Raw genomic sequence first — 17172 nt, 5'->3', positions numbered from 1 at the left:
ATGGAGACAGAATCTTAAACACTTAAAACATGGGATTACACTACAGTTTTTCCAGTCTAACATACTTAAAAGTGATAGTTAAGTGACACTATATGACAATGTTATCTGTGACAAGGACACAGCGTCACTGATGTGGAGCACTACTCTTATGAAACAACGAAAGCTACTTCAGTGCTAATAGCACCCCTGCGGAGAAAAAAGGTTGCGAGTTTTCCTCACCCAGGTTTTAGTTTCAATGCCCAGGTGCAGCAGAATGGTGAAGAGGGCAAGTGTAGTGATGGGAGTGCCCCAGGTGAACAGATCCACGTCTGAGTCTGCATACGCCTGCAGACAGAAAGCGAGACAGAAACACAGCACATTAGCTTCAAACAAAACCCACAACATGTAAACAGAGATAATAATAGATTATTCACAAGTAGTGATTTTTGACAACAGACTTACAAAGTAGGGAATGAAGAAGCAGACAAGGCTTTGGTAGAAGGCATCAATCATATTCATCCAGAACATGTACGGTTTATATTCCTGTGAAAACAGGACAGACATCATCAGTTCACTGGTCTGCTTGGGCAGCTGGCAAAACCTGACAGAGCAGGCAGCAGAGTGTGTTTCATTAGAATACTATAAGATGGCCTTCTAATGGAGCAGCAGAATGTGACGGTTCAGGGCCAATAAACTCAGCACAGGCATACTGGGAGCAGAGCAGTGGCAGCAATTCCAGTTTAATTGCCCAATGTTGGACAATCCCAGCATTCTGTGCATGGCTTATTGGATTTCATAAAAGATTTCCCCAGTTTGATTACCATTCCCTAGTGGTGCTCCTCTGGGCCATTTCTTCTTCATTTCTGAGGTAAAAAGACCCTGTATAGAAATATTGCTCACGAAAAAAGCAATTACACTGTATGGGGAACATATTTTCTCCTTAGTTAAAGAAGAATTACTGCAGACAACATTTTGAGGATACAGATATGCATGTGCCTGTGTGTGCATATGAACACAGCAATCAGGTACTTATTTTTAAACAGCTATTGGTAGCACCATAAGAACAAATTTAAGCCAGTGCTTATTGCTTTTCTTCTTGGCTTGCATGGGATTCTAATAGGGCTTCTTTTTGTCTAAAGCAAGGCTTTTGAGGCCATTAGCTGGCTCTCCACCAGCATGTGTTAAAGTGGTCCTGTGCTCAGTTGGCGCCTTTCGCCTTGGGCCTGAGTTCTTGAGATTGAACCTGCTTATGTTCCCGGTGTCACACTTTCTTCATGAAAAGCAACGGTCTACGGAAAACAATGCTCCTGTCCCACCCACTGAAAGTCAAGTGCCAAAAACTCAATGACTGCAATTTATCTACAATAATGGAATTAGAGGTTGATTATGACAAATTGTCTGCTTGTTGTCATCAGCCAGTTTTTGGCAGCACTCTTGTCACTGATCAGCAGCGTTGGTAATGTGCCATGGTTAACAATACTGCACTGTCTCCTCTCTGTTGTGCTGTGATGAACAGGGTGAAACATTATCAGGACCAAATTTTTCTTGCATTCCCCCACACCAATGTCAACTTCCAATGTTTGAGTGCCTTGTTGAAAAAGCAGTCTGGATTGAAATGTTCTAAACAAGCTGTTAGCTTTGGACTGAAATCCTCAGGGACATTAGAAAAAATAAATTCAGCCACTCATTTCAGATGTCTGGATGGAACAATATATTTGTTTACTGATAGCCAGGAAGAACATGATGTTTAAAGAAAGCATATTTTGCATTTTTCCTGTATCATGTATACAGTGTTTACATCTGTGTGGTTTCATGTACCACAAACAGTCAGAATTTATTTTTAAATGACCAACCACCAAACTATCTATATCCCTTAGAAATAAACACACTGTATTTGTTACTGTGCTCTTAAGAGTGACAGATGTAAATATTTCTGATTTGCTGGCCTGTATTGTGCCTCATTTAAAAAGCAGCCCTGACTGAAACACTCCTTATAACTTCCGTGTGAATGGGTGGGGCTAAACAGCTGTAGGCTGAATAGTCAGAAGTATGTAAATACACTGGTGTTCATGCCATCACAAAAATAGTGCATTCAAAACCGACAGTTTTTGCAGCTTAGTTTCCACAAATGGACCTTATGTACTGGTAAGTGAAAAGTATGCTTTGACGCTTTAATAGTGTTTTCTGCTCCAATAACTACTACAGAGTGTCTGCAGTCTGCAGTTACTGCACTCATCACTTCAATGTGAATGGGAGGGCTAAACTGCTGTCGGCTGAATGACCAGTCATATGCAAATATGTCCAAGTTTCTATATATGGACCGAGAAACGAAGAGCATATTTTGGTACTTGAATCACATTTACATAGCGTATTTTTAAAAAAGGAAGAGTCAGTTTTTCAAGATAATGTCCCTTTAAAGGGGAAAAGGCACCTCAGAGTTCTGTCCGCTCATATAGAGCTGAGGTAGTTCCTGTAGGGTCTCTGCTGACACATCTTTGTCCAGAGTGCCAGTGATGAGCTGGGGGAATGCGGAGAACATCAGGTTGAAGAAGATAAGATACCACTGATCAATCATGGCTGACCCGGAGAACCCACAGTAGAACTGATACCAGAAGATGAGGGCCACAAACATCTGGAGAGGGAGTTTTAGGAAACACAAGGAGAAAAATAAAGTAAGGACAAAGGGGAAAAAAAAGGACCACTAGCCTACATTGAAGTATGCAGCTGTTGTCTCATTATGAGCAATGCATCTTCATTAGGTGGAGGCGCTCCCAGGACCACACAAGGATAGATCTTCATTAATAAAAGAGCATATAAAGAGAGAAAACACCAATGCGTACACGCTACTCATTTTAAATGGCTGACAGCAAAAGAAAATAACTTAGGGAGGTCCATGCAGTGTCGTCTAAGGCATATCTTTATAGAAAAAGCCAGGACCTGGGTAAGTAACTATGTTAAAGTCAGAAGTCACAATGCATTTTCCTTCCGTACAGGGACATATCTCCCAACGGAACACGGTATCAGGAAGGGTCTGTGAGCTAGAACTTCATGATAGGTGGGAAGGGTTATATTATTTTTTAGATTTTTTTTTCTCTGCACACTAATGTAAGTGAAAAATCGTTAGATGTTTTTCCCATCTCTACATGTCACTATAATTAAAGATTATGGAAAAACAAATACTTTTTTTGTCTTTTTGGTTTAGTGTGACAAACTGTGCTTAAAACAACCAAACATCTGAACTAACAAAGCAAAAAGGTCCATCTTAATTTCAGTTTGATTTTAAGGCAGCGGTGTTGTGAATGTAGAGAGGCAGTAGCCACATGATTTATTACTTATCTGTACATACACAGTGTTTCAAAGTCTGGAGATGGGTATTACCTTTGCTATATGCACATGAAAACATGTTTTAAACCTATCAAACATGCACAAAATCCTTAACCTTAAATTTAAGACTGCCCAGCACTCAAACTGCCTCCGATGATTTGTGTTCATGTGGAGATTGTCCACATTTGTCAGCTGAATATAAAACACTGTTGGTTGCGAAAGCTTGCTTGCAAAGTTTTCTTTTGCAATTCTGCACTGACTGAAAGATAAATGTGTCATGCTGATAAACTACCAGACATGGCTATTTTTCCTTGGAATTGCATCTCCCTGAGGAATAGTTGGTATAGCTTTTTGCCCCTTCTATACCAATTAAATATCTACTTTTGAGTAGAACAGTATTCTTGGAGTGTGAGTATCACTGCAGGGTTTACTTACTCACACACATTACATCCCTATTAGAGAACATAAACAGTCAACTTCAGGTTCTTACAGCATTTTTGTAGAAAAAGTAGAGGATCATGTTGGCTAGACGGGAGTAGCACCAGTGCCCATGAACCAGAAGCAGCTTCTGCAGGTACTGAAACCGGGGGAGGGCAAAGTCGCTGGCCATCACTGCCTGCAAACACAAAACACACTCAACATCATCAGTGACACACAAACACGCTGGCCAAAAGAACACTAATCCCTGGAGCACTGACCAGGACAGCTGGAAACCACTCCATTCACGATCAACTAAAAGATGTGAAAAAGCCATTCTTGTATTTGCATATGCATATAAAGAAAGACAAGGTATAAAATAACACAAAGCCTTGTCTAGAAAATGAAAATAAATAAATAAATCAGATGAATGGCATTTTTACAAAAAGGAATTCTGAAAAACTTCCCACACATACATCACTCTTGTCCCATTTTACAAGACATTTGTGACAGCTGCATGCACCAGACAGTTATCATGTCATCCATCAGTCACAGGGTTGTACATTTAGCCTGACATCTCCAGCACCATCTTTTACATTGTCAGTCTCTTCCTGTAAGTTAGAAGAAAAAAAAAAGCCTTAACCGCAGTATAACAGTTGGTGGAGACGGGGACTTTTCCAATCGGGGTCTAAAGGATTAAGTGGAGATCAGGTTCATAACGGGAGAAGCTTGTTAATCATGCACACTGAGCTCAGCGGGACAAGGAGGAAGTTAAGTGCATCTCGGGACTTAAAGAGACGCCAGTGTGCTGAGTTCCTAATGAAATTATTAATCAGGCCAGAGTCGTTTTTAAGAGGCAGGAGACAGAGTGTTTAGCAGATGTGCTCGCAGTGCACCGTGCCTCTCGCTGCCTCACCCTCAGGTTAATTGGTGCGCTTCCTCATCAGTATGAATGGCTTGCTCCTGTGTCCAGGTTGTATCACCTGGAGCAGGAAGGGGACTTGCATGGATGGAGGTGGTCGGAGGGCAGCAGTTGTGCCTTGGCTGATGTCATTATGCAGGGTTTGTTTCCAGCACAGGACAAAGGGTAAGGCCTGGTGAGCTTGGCATATGCTACACATTGACCCAACGCCAGCCAGCTGGTGCCACCTGATACTCATTAAAGGGAATTTCTGCATAATTAAATTGGTAAAATGTAAAGAAAGTCGTTCAGAGTGGTTTGATGTGAAACGTGCCTTGTGGTGGTGATGGGAACTAGACATCTGAGGCTTTTAAAGGGCCCTTATACTACATTTTCCTTGTATTTTATTTTTCTATTAAGGTCCACTTAAACCATCTGTGTGCTTCTATGTACCAAAAACGGTCATATTTAATTTTACAAGATCACTTTCCAACATCTTGTTAGCTCTTACAATTAAAGAGGCTGTTTTTGGTACTGTGCCTTTAAGACTGATTTAAGACAAATGAGGTCTGTTCTGATTTGGATGTCCTGTATTGTGCTTCATTCAAAAAGCACTCAGAGCTTAAAGACTCCCTAGAATTTTAATATGAATGAGCAAAGATAAACTACTGTAGGCTGAATAGGGGGGTGTATGTAAATGAGCTGGTTCTCGGGACATCACAGAAACAATGAATTCAAAACATTGGTTTCCATATATGGACGGTATGAACTTTGTTTTCAGGATTTACCACTATTTAATCATGATCAACATTACATTTAAAAACTGATAAGACACTTGTGGGTACACCGTTCATTTTAGATAGTAAATACAACTGCTATATTCACAATAAAACACTCCAAATAGCTGTTTTCAATGAATTTAATTATTGAATTCATTGAAAACAGAATTCCCCTTTAAGACATAAAACAAAATAACGTTTAGGTAAATGTAAGAACTACTTTATCAACATAAAGGCATGTTTGCCTGTGTTTAGGACACATTTTTTTATTAGTTTTTAAAGCAAGTTGAGCACTGGCGTACCTCACAGAATGTATTTTCTAAAACGTGATGATAGATCTGTAGAGACTGGGCTTCTGTAAACGCCTTCTGTAACATGCAGAAAACATGGCCTCTTTCTGTTGTTATGCTTCTAAACTGTGGAACTCAGTTCCACCTTTTATTAGGCAGCCAAGCTTTTTTTAGAATATTTGAACATATGAAAACATCTCTCTTTAATTAATTTTTACATTATTAATTTGGTTTCTTGCTTTAGGTGATTTAAATGGATCATGTTTAATACTTTTTTTAATTTCTTCTTTACTGGTAAGCTTTATCAGATGTCTTTAAAGGACTTTTAGCTGCCACCAGTATGAAAAGTGCTCTATTAAGTGTTCTCCTCCTCCTCCTCCTGTTTCTTCTTCTTCTTCACTTAGGTTTCCTCTTCTTCTTCTTCTTTGTCTTCTTGTTCTTCTTTTTTTTCTTATTATTATTATTATAAATGATGCTTAACCAAGAATGCACAACTTGGGCCCTGGAGTACAGCAGTCCAGCACTGTTGATTTCCCTACTCAAATACACCTACTAGACCAGATAATTTACAGCTGAGTCGCATCAGGTGTGTCTGAGCAGGAAAATCACTGCACTATGCTGGACTGTGACCTCCAGGATTGAAGCTGGCTACCCATCACCTAAATGCAACATATACATACATTTAGTGGAGTTAAGTCAGTTCTGACTCCTGGCCACCATATAGTGTTTCTCCAGAATATGTTCTCTGTGATTCTATCCATCCTATTTGTAGCTGGTCACATTTTCTCGTTCTCCTTCAGCTGTTCCAAGCATAACTGTCTTTTCCAATAAATTGGTTCTTCTCATAACATGTCCAAAGTGAGAGCTTCACTTTGGTTATTCTGGTTTTCTTCGCCATTCAAGGTACTTTCAAAAGTCTTCTCCAGCACCACAGTTTAATGACAACAATATTTTTCCTGTCCTGCTTTGTAATTGCCCAGCTTTCACTTCCTTAAAGCACCCCAGAGAAGACCACATCCTGGACAATTCTGATTTTTGTATGTAGAAACACTGAGCTCTTCTGTGTCAAACTGTTTCACTTCTTGACAGCAAAAGCTGTCCAGCACTTCTACATCTTCACCATTACAGCACATGTACAAAAGCATAATACCTGCGAGAATATGCATCGCTTCTTACAGCATTAATTCAACAGCTGCTCTGTTAAAGTACCCAGTGGTCACCTTACTGTGACTTTGACTTTATCTCTGCTCCTTCCTCCTGAGCAGCTCTCCTCCTCTGTTTCTCCTTACCTGCATGCCCTCCTGTCCTGAAATGCCCACTCCAACATCCGCCACCTGGATCATGCTGACATCATTAGCCCCGTCACCTAGGATTAATGAGAGAGAGAAAGCAAGAGAGAGAGATTAATTAATAGAAACGTAGCACCGTATGAGAGTGCTTGGCAAATGGAAATGAACAATGAAATAAATAATATAAAAAAAGCATGAGGGAACATCTGAAACTGGCCTTTGCAGTTAGCTGGCTGTGAGAACAGTGAGTGTATTTGGTGACTCACACTACCTCAATATTAAATAGCTCTAAAGCACCAACAGGAAGAGGTTTCAGTCACCTTAAAACACCATCTCTTTACAGCTACTGTAAAGATGACTTAAATCTAAGTAATCAGAGAAATACAGATAAAAGCTCACCAGAGTAGACGGTAGAGCTTGAAATATTTGCCCAAACTTGACAGGTTGTCACTTTCCAAATGTGTCAGGCTCAGGTTGGTTCAAACTCCACATTTGGGTTTTTGTAGCCTGCCTCTTACTTTTAACAGATTTGACCATTTATGTCCTCTGCTTTTGTTTTTGTCCTTACTTTACTCTTTCTCTCTAAGTTTAATACCTTAGAACTATTTTTATTCTGGCATGCTGGAGTGACACACTGGTGTTGTTGACAGACTTCAGCACTGAGGGTCCATGAGGCCCACGCTTGTGACAAAATGGATGTGCAGGAAATAAACAGTGAATCATTGGTCGAGGTTTGAATACTTTTTCAACGTGCTCACTGTCGTCAGATTCATCTACTTGGGAAAAGGATTCAAAAAGAATTCGGTCAAAACTTGCCGAAGGACACCTTTTCCTTTGTAACTGAACTGTCTACTATTGGCATCATATCTCCGTCACTCTTATGTTTGCATTTGAGAGGTACACACTGAGTCGGACCTTCTTTTGGAGTCTGTAAAACTCCTGTGAAATCTGACCCGACACCTACGCATTTTAAATGACTATTTCAGGCTTTACAGGGAGACTCGCAGCAGCACACACGCCATATTTTAGTGTGTTTTTTTTTTACTAACTCAGTATTTCTTTCAATTTTATCAAAACAATCCTACATAGTTCAGCTTTAAGGAGAGCTGTTGGAGGCTCAGGAGGATTTGGTTGCTCTGTTCCATTCACTCAAAGGCTTCACCTATTACTTTCCAATAAATCAGCTGCAGCCATTTCCTTCACAATCCACTGCTGCCTAATGTTGGTACCATATGCCATGGTTACTGGAAAATTTTACTTTGGAACTGAATATAGCAGCACATAATTGGTTGCTACGGCTCACGTTGCTCATCTGTCAGCAGTGTGCCCTGACTAACATTTATGACCAATAAGACGGTTAGTCTTTCAAACCAGCCTTTGTAAGAAGCAATGTCAGTCAAGTACATGTTTAGCAGTCACAAGATGTCTACTCTATTAAAATTTCTTACGAATAATTGATTGCAAGTGTCTGTTTGGCCATTGATGATGAGTTTGTTCATTCCAAGGTATAACAGATGCATTCAACTGACTATAATAAGACATTCAGTGACTTTAATAATTATATAAAAGTCTCTCTCTCTATACACACACACACACACACATATCTATATATACACACATACATATCTATATCTATCTATATATCCATATATATATATATCTATATATACACACACACACACACAACACACACATATATACACATATATACATACATACACACACACACCTCTCTCTCTCTCTAATATATATATATATATATAAATAATTTCTCTCTATATAAAATGATAACTTTATAGGAGAAGGAAAAAACATACTTTACTTTTAATGTAAGTCAATGGAGTCAATGTAAAGAGCAGGCATTTTTAAATTATGTCAAAAACTGAAAGACACCACATACAGGTTTACAAGCTGCTGTTTTTTCTTTTAACTATAATGTGTGATGAAGTAATTGCATTTGTAGTTTGTTTTAGCTCAGAAATTATACAGTCAAAACTACTGGTAGTGGTCATTACAGTATCTATGACATTGTACATCTACAGTATCTATGACATGGTACATACACATGTGGATAAAAACCACACAAAAACATACAAATTCAGTTTTTTACTGCCAATATTTCCCATCCATATTTAAGCCATACCAGCATGTTCACTGTCATATGTTCAGTCATTTGTAGGTTTCATTGCACAATCACAGATACTGTCATCATTTTCCTCTATTTAAAGTTTGTTCAATGTACCGAATACTGAATTGTGAACCCAGTACTGCTGATCACATTGAACTGTGAGCTGAGGGTATTGTTACATTCCTTCAAATCAGCTCTGGTAGTACAACAAAAAAGACTAACAGGAATTTAATGACAAAGCCTTCCGTTAGCTCTTGGAACAGCAACATAGCATAATACAATAGTAACCTGACTCGGTTAGCACAAATAAGAACAACAAAAACAACCATTGTGTTTTTTTTCCTCCAATCAAGCTTTTCAATTGCCTGACTGAGAACTGGCCAAACAGCTGTCTGGGGAGAACACCCTATAAACAGCACCCTTCTGCACAAACAAATACAGTGGCCAAATTCAACATGAACATTTTTGGTCTTGGAGGAGGCTGAGAATGAGATGCTCTGTCTTTCATCTTAAATACTGTCGCATCCATTAAAGAGAAATTCCACTGTTTTTTCAAAATGTCTACTTTTTAAACGGTTAAGATATTAACAAAGTTATTCAGGGTGTTCACAGCTGTGCAGACATCTAAAAGATATTACACTACATGACAGAAAGTTGCTAAAATTGCTATGAAACTGTTATGCTGTTGAATATTTCATTGGTCATTCTGGATAGTGAATTCAATGGCCATATTTGTGTAAAAATTATGACCCTGGCTACAACAACCACCACTATAATAAAATCTGAGTTAGCAAGTTCCTCGTCAATGCACCATTACACATCAAACCACTCTGAATAACTTCACATCTCCACCACTGAATTATGCAGAAATTTTGAAAAATCTGTGCAACTCTCCTTTAATAATTTGACAAGAGGAAGGTCCCAAATCATTCACTGATGCCTGCTTAGGCCTTTCTTACATGACCACAGTGGACATTTCAGTCTACTTCCACTTTCTGCTCTTCCTAAATTACCATTTTAAAGCTATAATTGTGCTCGTGTCATTCAAGGTAGCAAGACATTAAAAAGCTTGTTAAATAAGAGACAGGAGGATTTAAACCTCAAAGTGACCTCTGATGATAATCTCTCCTCTCTGCCACAGGCAGGTGGACCAAGCCAGAGTCTGCTTGCATCTTACATTTCCATTTTTTTTCCTTTTTTCTCACAGTACCCCCCTTTCTTTCCCTCAGTCTCTCTCTTTCTCTCTCTCTTTCGCTTTTAAGCCATCTGGGTAATTAGGCAGAGTGCTGCGTGGGCTTGTAAAATGTGGCACTCTGCAGAGAGGACAGCACAGACACAGGTTGTCCACTCACTGCTGAAATGTTTACTTGGCAAAATGGGGCACTATTAATCTCCAAATTTCACTTGCCGAGCAAGAAAGTACGAGAAACGACAAAACGAGTAGCTACGTTAGGCATTATTATGGTGCTGGACTGGCTTTTCTGAGGCATGGTCAGAAGAATCAATTAGAAAGCAAGTCTGATGCAAACCCTGCTTTAGTGTTGCAGTTCTACTTATACATAGCAAAGAGTGAACACCACACTTTTAGAACTTCACCCGTGAGTTTAACATAACTTTCTCCTTTGGAGATTAATGAAAGGCTCTTGCTGTGTCCCACACTAGTTTAAGGAAGACTACAAAACTATAACTTGGTGAAACTCAGAACTGTCCAGAGTGTGCTGACATGTAGAGAAGAAGCCAGAAGGTCAATGAAGAAGTGTGTTGCATTGAGTGTGTTGCACATATGAGACCTCTTCCCTGAAACATAGTTGTTTAGCTAAAGATAACTTTGCTTCTTTTGGTTTTAGGCTGGAGCTATAAGGCTAATATGGCTAAAAACATATTGGAAGCTTATATCCCATCACTGTGCATCAAACCAACTGCATTCCAAAATCACATACCTGCCACAAACCACATGAAGTTATTAAAGAATATCAGACTTCATGCGGTTTCAGACACTGTATGACGTTATTTATGATGATTAAATTGAACAAAAGTACATCACATAGCTAAAAACAGCAGTAGCAGCCATCTTGTTCATTTTTCATAGATACAGTTGATTATACAGCCTCATCAATCTTAAGTCTGCCTATTTGATATCTGTATGCTCCATAGTAAATACGGTCCTAAGAGATAGAAGAAATGCACATATCAATTGTCACATTGTAGTATTTACCTATGGCCAAGGTCATGACCTTCAGCTTGTTGCGCACCAGTTTGACCACCATGCTCTTCTGAAGGGGTGTGGAGCGGCAGCACAGCACTGACCTGCAGCTCCGAGCCACAGCCAGAAACTTATCCTCCAGACTCTTGTCCAGTGCGTAGGCCAGGGTGCGCCCATCGATCACCAAGCCCAGCCGGTGCACCAGAAATGGGCTGGAGGGGCCAGAAAAGGCCAGAGAGCACGCGGGAGGAGCGGGGAAGTGGACAGCAGTGTAGTCCTGCTGGAAAGCCCTGGCTGCATGGGGGTCTGCTGAAGAGCCACAGAGAAATTTGGCCTGGATGTAGTGAAGGCTTTCATCTAGTAATACAGCACAAGCCTCCTGAGAAACAAACACACACACACACACACACATACACACACACACACACACACACACACACACACACACACACACACACACACAAATAGAGAAGACAGTTAGAGAGAGAGATCAGAGCAAGGATGCAGGCTGAATCTCTGGAGCACTGGACAACATCTGGCAAACATATTGCAAGTGCAGGGAAGGTTGAGTCGACTCAGGAATGTGATGAAACATCTTCACAATCTTAAATAAAAAACACACTTTTACATTTCCAGTCAGACCAAAGACACTTCCAACCAGCAGAAGCACTGGATGAGTGTCTCTTAGTCCAGAAGAAGGGTGGCAACCCAGCAGTTTTGCAGTATTTTGGTTTCCAATCAAATAAATGTGAAGAACCACTTAATGTTGTGTTGCATTCCATCAGTGCAGAATATGATTATCTTTTAAAATGACTAAGTAATATTACAAGTGATTTGGTGTTCATATGGTAATTATATTACCAGTAATGGAAATGACACCTATTTACTCAGAGTCTGATTTTTACACGTCAAGTTTTCTCAAATCCTGTGCCTGAAACAGACAGATGATAATGCTCCATAAATTTACAAATCTACACCAGCTAGATTTTCTTCACTGAATTAAAAAAAAAAAAATAAAAAATCAAGCTGACCAATCAGAGGTCCGTTGTCGCGTTTGCAGACCAAATGTGCAAAAGATTAAAGAAAGCACATGGCAGACCACAGCTACAAGACTGGGTAATGATGGTGAGCACCCTTAGCACAACATAGCGTCTGTTTATAGCCCTTTTTTAGTTTGTTCACAGCAAATGCAGATACTTCAACAACACAACAAGCTCCCTGTCTCAGCATCATCTCCAACATCTGCCAAGTACTAAATCAACTGATAACGACTATATTTAAAGGTCACAGAAAGGTCAAGTATGCTGTAAGTTCAGCGAGCTGTTCTGTGTTATACTGTATTGTAACACTTGTATCGTGATCCTTGTTATATTGTAGAGTTGCTGCCATTACTCAGCTCTAGCAACACAGTTACACAACTACACAGGAATCACAGCAAAATACTTTTTTTCCCCCATTTGTTTTATGCACAAAAGGTTCAAAACAAACCTCCTGGAGTGGCATAGCGTGTTCTCTGTGCCGAGAGGAAGGAAGGGTGGACCATCTTCACAAGAGTTCATTCAAAATCAATACAGTTTACTCAGTTGGAAATTTCCACTTTCAACAGAACGGAGACTTCTACGTAGCGAATAATGTGAAAATCAAAAAACAGAGAGGGAAAGAAAACATAAAACACTTCCAGCAAGGATTGGAACATCCCGAGAACTGACATCTGCCATCCAGGCTGGCTGCATGACACCTGCAGTGGCATATCTGTAGAATGACTCACTCAAATAGACCTGTCCTGATCACAGTCAAAACAACTTTCTCTGTCGTGCCGCTTCGACCAAAGGCTGGCGGGACGGGTTAAAGGAAAATGACTGAATTCCATGAGTCACTGAGGAGGAAGTTTAACATTCTTACTGGGACTCATTTTATCTCATTAGATGCAGATGTAGGAGCAGGAACTGATTATCAGAACCTTAATCTGACCGCAGCCCATAAGCAGAACTAGGGCTGTAATATTTCGAAATGTTATTTAACAGTGAACTTTATAATGCTCTATAATGTTCAAATGATGCAATCATTCTGTCAGTTTGCAATACACAACAGGAGCTTCTATTATTCTATAGCTTCAGTTGCTTGGTGCACAGATCGCACAGTTTGTTACAATTATAGGGGCAAATGGAGAGGATGATGGAGAGGAAGCAGAGCTATAATTGCTATAATCATCAATAGTGAACAGATTAATCAATTATAGAAATATGAATTTATTGTACCGCTAATCAATACTATCACTTCAGCTACCTCAGAAACTATAAGGCAAGCAGAGAAAGTGAAAAAAGATAGAGAATGAAGGGCTTGGGCTGGACCTGTGAGTCTGCGTTTAGGGTGATGATCTCCTCCTCTGGGTCCAGCAGTTTGCAGGCGTAAGCGATGTTGATTGCTGTCTCCTGTTTATCCCCCGTCAGCACCCAGATCTGCAGCCCTGCTCTCCTCAAAGCTGCAATGGTTTCTGGCACACCGTCCTGCAGCCGGTCCTCGATACCTGTTGCTCCTGCACACACACACACACACACACACACACACACACACACACACACACACACACAGTTTAAAATTTGAGCTTTTTAACAGGTTAAACTCTTGAAAGATGATTATCAGTAACAGACGCATGGTGTAATTTAATTTAATTTAAATTTTTCCCCTTGCAGTTCATTGAAAAAAAAAGCACAAATGCTGTCAAAAGATGTAGAATAGGAGATATATCATTATATTTGAATCAACTGTATAAACATTAATAACTACATTATAAGACAATATATAATTATGTTAACAAGTCAGGATTTCTAAGGATTCTAAGCAATGACACATTTCACACAGAAATTAATTCAAGCAGTAAGAGAACTATAGTACATTTCACTTTTTAAACGAATACCTCTAGAGGTGCAACAATACACTCAGTCCTTGATACAATACTGGGTTCCCGTTTAGATATTCTCGATGTTTTGAACAAAATTTGAAAAAAAGGAAAAATGATCATGTTGTTGCAAAACTTTCTGATGACAGATGAGCTGCTGGAGGGATAAACTTTGTTCAAACTATGCAGTTGCATTAGACACTATAATTAACAGAATATCCATTTTCCATGATGCAGTTTTGCACTGTGAAATCATAATGCAATAAGGAGGTAAGACTTTCCAAAAAAGCCAAAAAGGCAATTAACCAATATTAGAAACGTAAGTACAAACTATATATAGGTAGAAACTTGCAACTAGCTTTAAACTTCTCTTCCAGATCTTTATCAATTTATTTAATGATGCCTAAAAAAAGACAAAATTCTATCCTTACATGACCCAACATCATGACCTAATTCACAGGTAGTGAGAACACTTCTGGCATGGAGCAAAGAGCCATATGCTGAGATGTTTCGCTGTATGTGATGAACCCATATGATGAATTTATTCATAACCAAAGAGCTGAGTGTGAATATTTCTCACCTAACAGATGGAGGTCAGTCTCAAGTCGTAGTGCAGATTCAAACAGCAACTCTTCTCGGCCCTGGATAGCCGTTTCGGCCTCCAGGTGGCGCCGCAGCCAACCAGCATACTCCTCCTTACTGAGGACCTGAATCAGAAATCAACATACAGCTGAGCAGAAATCCCTTTAAGTAAGACTGTTTATTAAACAAACATGGTGCGATAAAGCTCTACATCAAACAGGCTAAAAATGAATGGAAGTTTATACCCCACCAATTAGCACTGTGGAAACTTCACGGTAACCACTGTTTAAATGGCTACATTTGTGTCAGTACAGTTCAGTTGAATTCAACAGACAAAAAGTGCTATTTAAGCAGTTTTCACTCTGTTAACTGGTGGGGTTAAGACTTCCTTTACTTCTTAGCTTCGTAGCTCCAGTGCAAAACTAAACAAGCAAATTTCAACACCAAACATGTCTTGTTTAAATGACTACATTTGGAGAAAGGACAGAAGAACTACATGTGGAGTGTTCATTTTCGCAAAATGCATTCAGCATTTTGCAATGATCTGTAAGCATCTGTAAGTTGTGATCTGTAAGTCCCAGTTGTATCAAGTTGCATGAAACAATTTCTATGCAAATTAGCAGACAGATGAAGCAATTCAAAAACAATCAAACAAGCACACATTTGATTACTCTACTAGTTAACCAAATCATCAGCTCAATTTTTTATATCATATCTATGGTTGTTTACAATGTCATTCATAAATAATACATATTAATAATATATAAGGATCTATATTATGAATATAATACTAAGCCTTTGAAAATTAAATACTTAAGGAGCCATTATGGGTATATAGGGGTGGAAATCTCTAGGCACCTCACGATTCGATTACGATTCAGAGGGCTGCGATGCGATTATAAAACGATTATTGATGCATCATGATGCATCTTTTTTTCTACACAAGATTTCTATTTTCTCACTGTGTGAGGACTTGGTAGTTTGAAAGCAAAGTATTTGTAATGATCCATAATGCATTTACTTCCAATATCTTTATTAATAAATCAAATGGAAGTGATGTGGCAAGTGAACTGGAAGACTCTCATTCACTGCTCTTGTTTGGAGCACATGAGACACTGGCTGCCACTCATCTGTGATAAAATGCGCTGTTACGGTGACATAAGATCCAGTGGTAATAGATGTCCACACAGCACGTTACAGCCGTCCTACCTGTAGAGAGTGGGGATCGCTGTGTCAGTGAAATATCTTCGAGACAGGGGGGGCGTGAGCAACATAGCGCGAAAGCCCTGTTTCGCAACAACTGAGAACTGGCGTGCAGACTGCAGGTCATATAACGCAGTCTTGCCTGGCCAGTAGTGAACGAACAGGTGCTGAGATATTTAAGACAAATTTTTGGAAACTAATGGATTTAGTCGCATTTATAAGCAGCGCAGTTGGTTTCCTGGTACGTTAAATCTGCAACGAGAGACTGTCAAACACTAAAAAGTTGCGAGGCTGAAGTCGCTTCTCTTTCGAATTTTGCCGTTCCACATTAAATGTTGCCGCATTTACGTTCAGCGCCTCAGTCAGAATTTAAGGTGGAACAGGGAACATTCGAACAAGAAGCTTGAGAATGAGAAGCGACTTCAGCCTCGTAAAACAGTTGAACGCTGAGAGACATTTTACAAGAAACTATTCAACTTTTGAGGAAAGTTTTCCGGCGGAGATGGGAGGATAGCATCTATAGCTGAAGCTTAAAGCAGAGCAAAGTAAATCTGCGTTTTTGTTTATATTTTTTAGCCTATACTAGGGCATTAACGTTAGCACATACTGAGACATATTGGACATTAAATGTTGTGGCTACCCACGGTGGTCTGATTTTTGTTGAAAGGACAAAATGGCTCTTCTTATCATTTGGGTTGTGATTCCTGATCTAACCTAGCTTTTAATGCAGCAGGTACCGGTTGGATTTCTCGCTCATCCAGTTGTGTCTTTGTTATGTGCCGTCACAGAGTGTCCGGGTGCTGCACTTCCCAACTTCCAAGTTCCGCCTTTTGCGTTCCGTCAACATTACGTTATAAATAAAAAATTAGAAAAACGATTTTTGACATTTGTGAATCGATTCACAATCGTTCACGTCTGCATCATGATGCATCTAAGAATCGATTTTTCCCCCACCCCTATGGGTATAGTTGGTGGCTTATATCATGTCCTGTGTCTCTTTTTAAAATTAGGAGGTGCAAAAGAGAAGAAAATGAATAATCTAACTTTGCAGATCATGATAACAGCATGCTAAACAACAATAAACGTTTCCACAAGTTGCCATTTAAACAGCTGTTAGCATTAGCTGGCTAGTTAATCCAGCTCATTACAGAGACATTAGCTTTGGGAAACTCACATTT

At 39.5% G+C, this 17172-nt stretch overlaps 1 protein-coding gene across 1 annotated transcript in view; it reads right to left on the bottom strand.

The window, feature by feature from the left end:
• The window catches only part of atp10a (ATPase phospholipid transporting 10A), a 67402-nt gene that overhangs the window by 6041 nt on the left and 44189 nt on the right, over positions 1-17172 (bottom strand). The window contains exons 12-19 of the mRNA XM_036569663.1: positions 14790-14916; positions 13662-13846; positions 11323-11689; positions 6980-7056; positions 3794-3919; positions 2411-2611; positions 442-522; positions 220-324 (exon numbers count right to left, since the gene is read on the bottom strand). Of these exons, the coding sequence (XP_036425556.1) occupies positions 220-324; positions 442-522; positions 2411-2611; positions 3794-3919; positions 6980-7056; positions 11323-11689; positions 13662-13846; positions 14790-14916 (1269 nt within the window). The remainder of the gene's footprint in view (positions 1-219; positions 325-441; positions 523-2410; positions 2612-3793; positions 3920-6979; positions 7057-11322; positions 11690-13661; positions 13847-14789; positions 14917-17172) is intronic.

This window comes from Colossoma macropomum, unplaced genomic scaffold (assembly GCF_904425465.1).
Source record: "Colossoma macropomum unplaced genomic scaffold, Colossoma_macropomum, whole genome shotgun sequence".
In the NCBI taxonomy this organism is placed as follows: domain Eukaryota; kingdom Metazoa; phylum Chordata; class Actinopteri; order Characiformes; family Serrasalmidae; genus Colossoma; species Colossoma macropomum.
The sequence above is the reverse complement of the archived record's forward strand: the minus strand, read 5'-3'. Positions and strand labels throughout refer to the sequence as shown.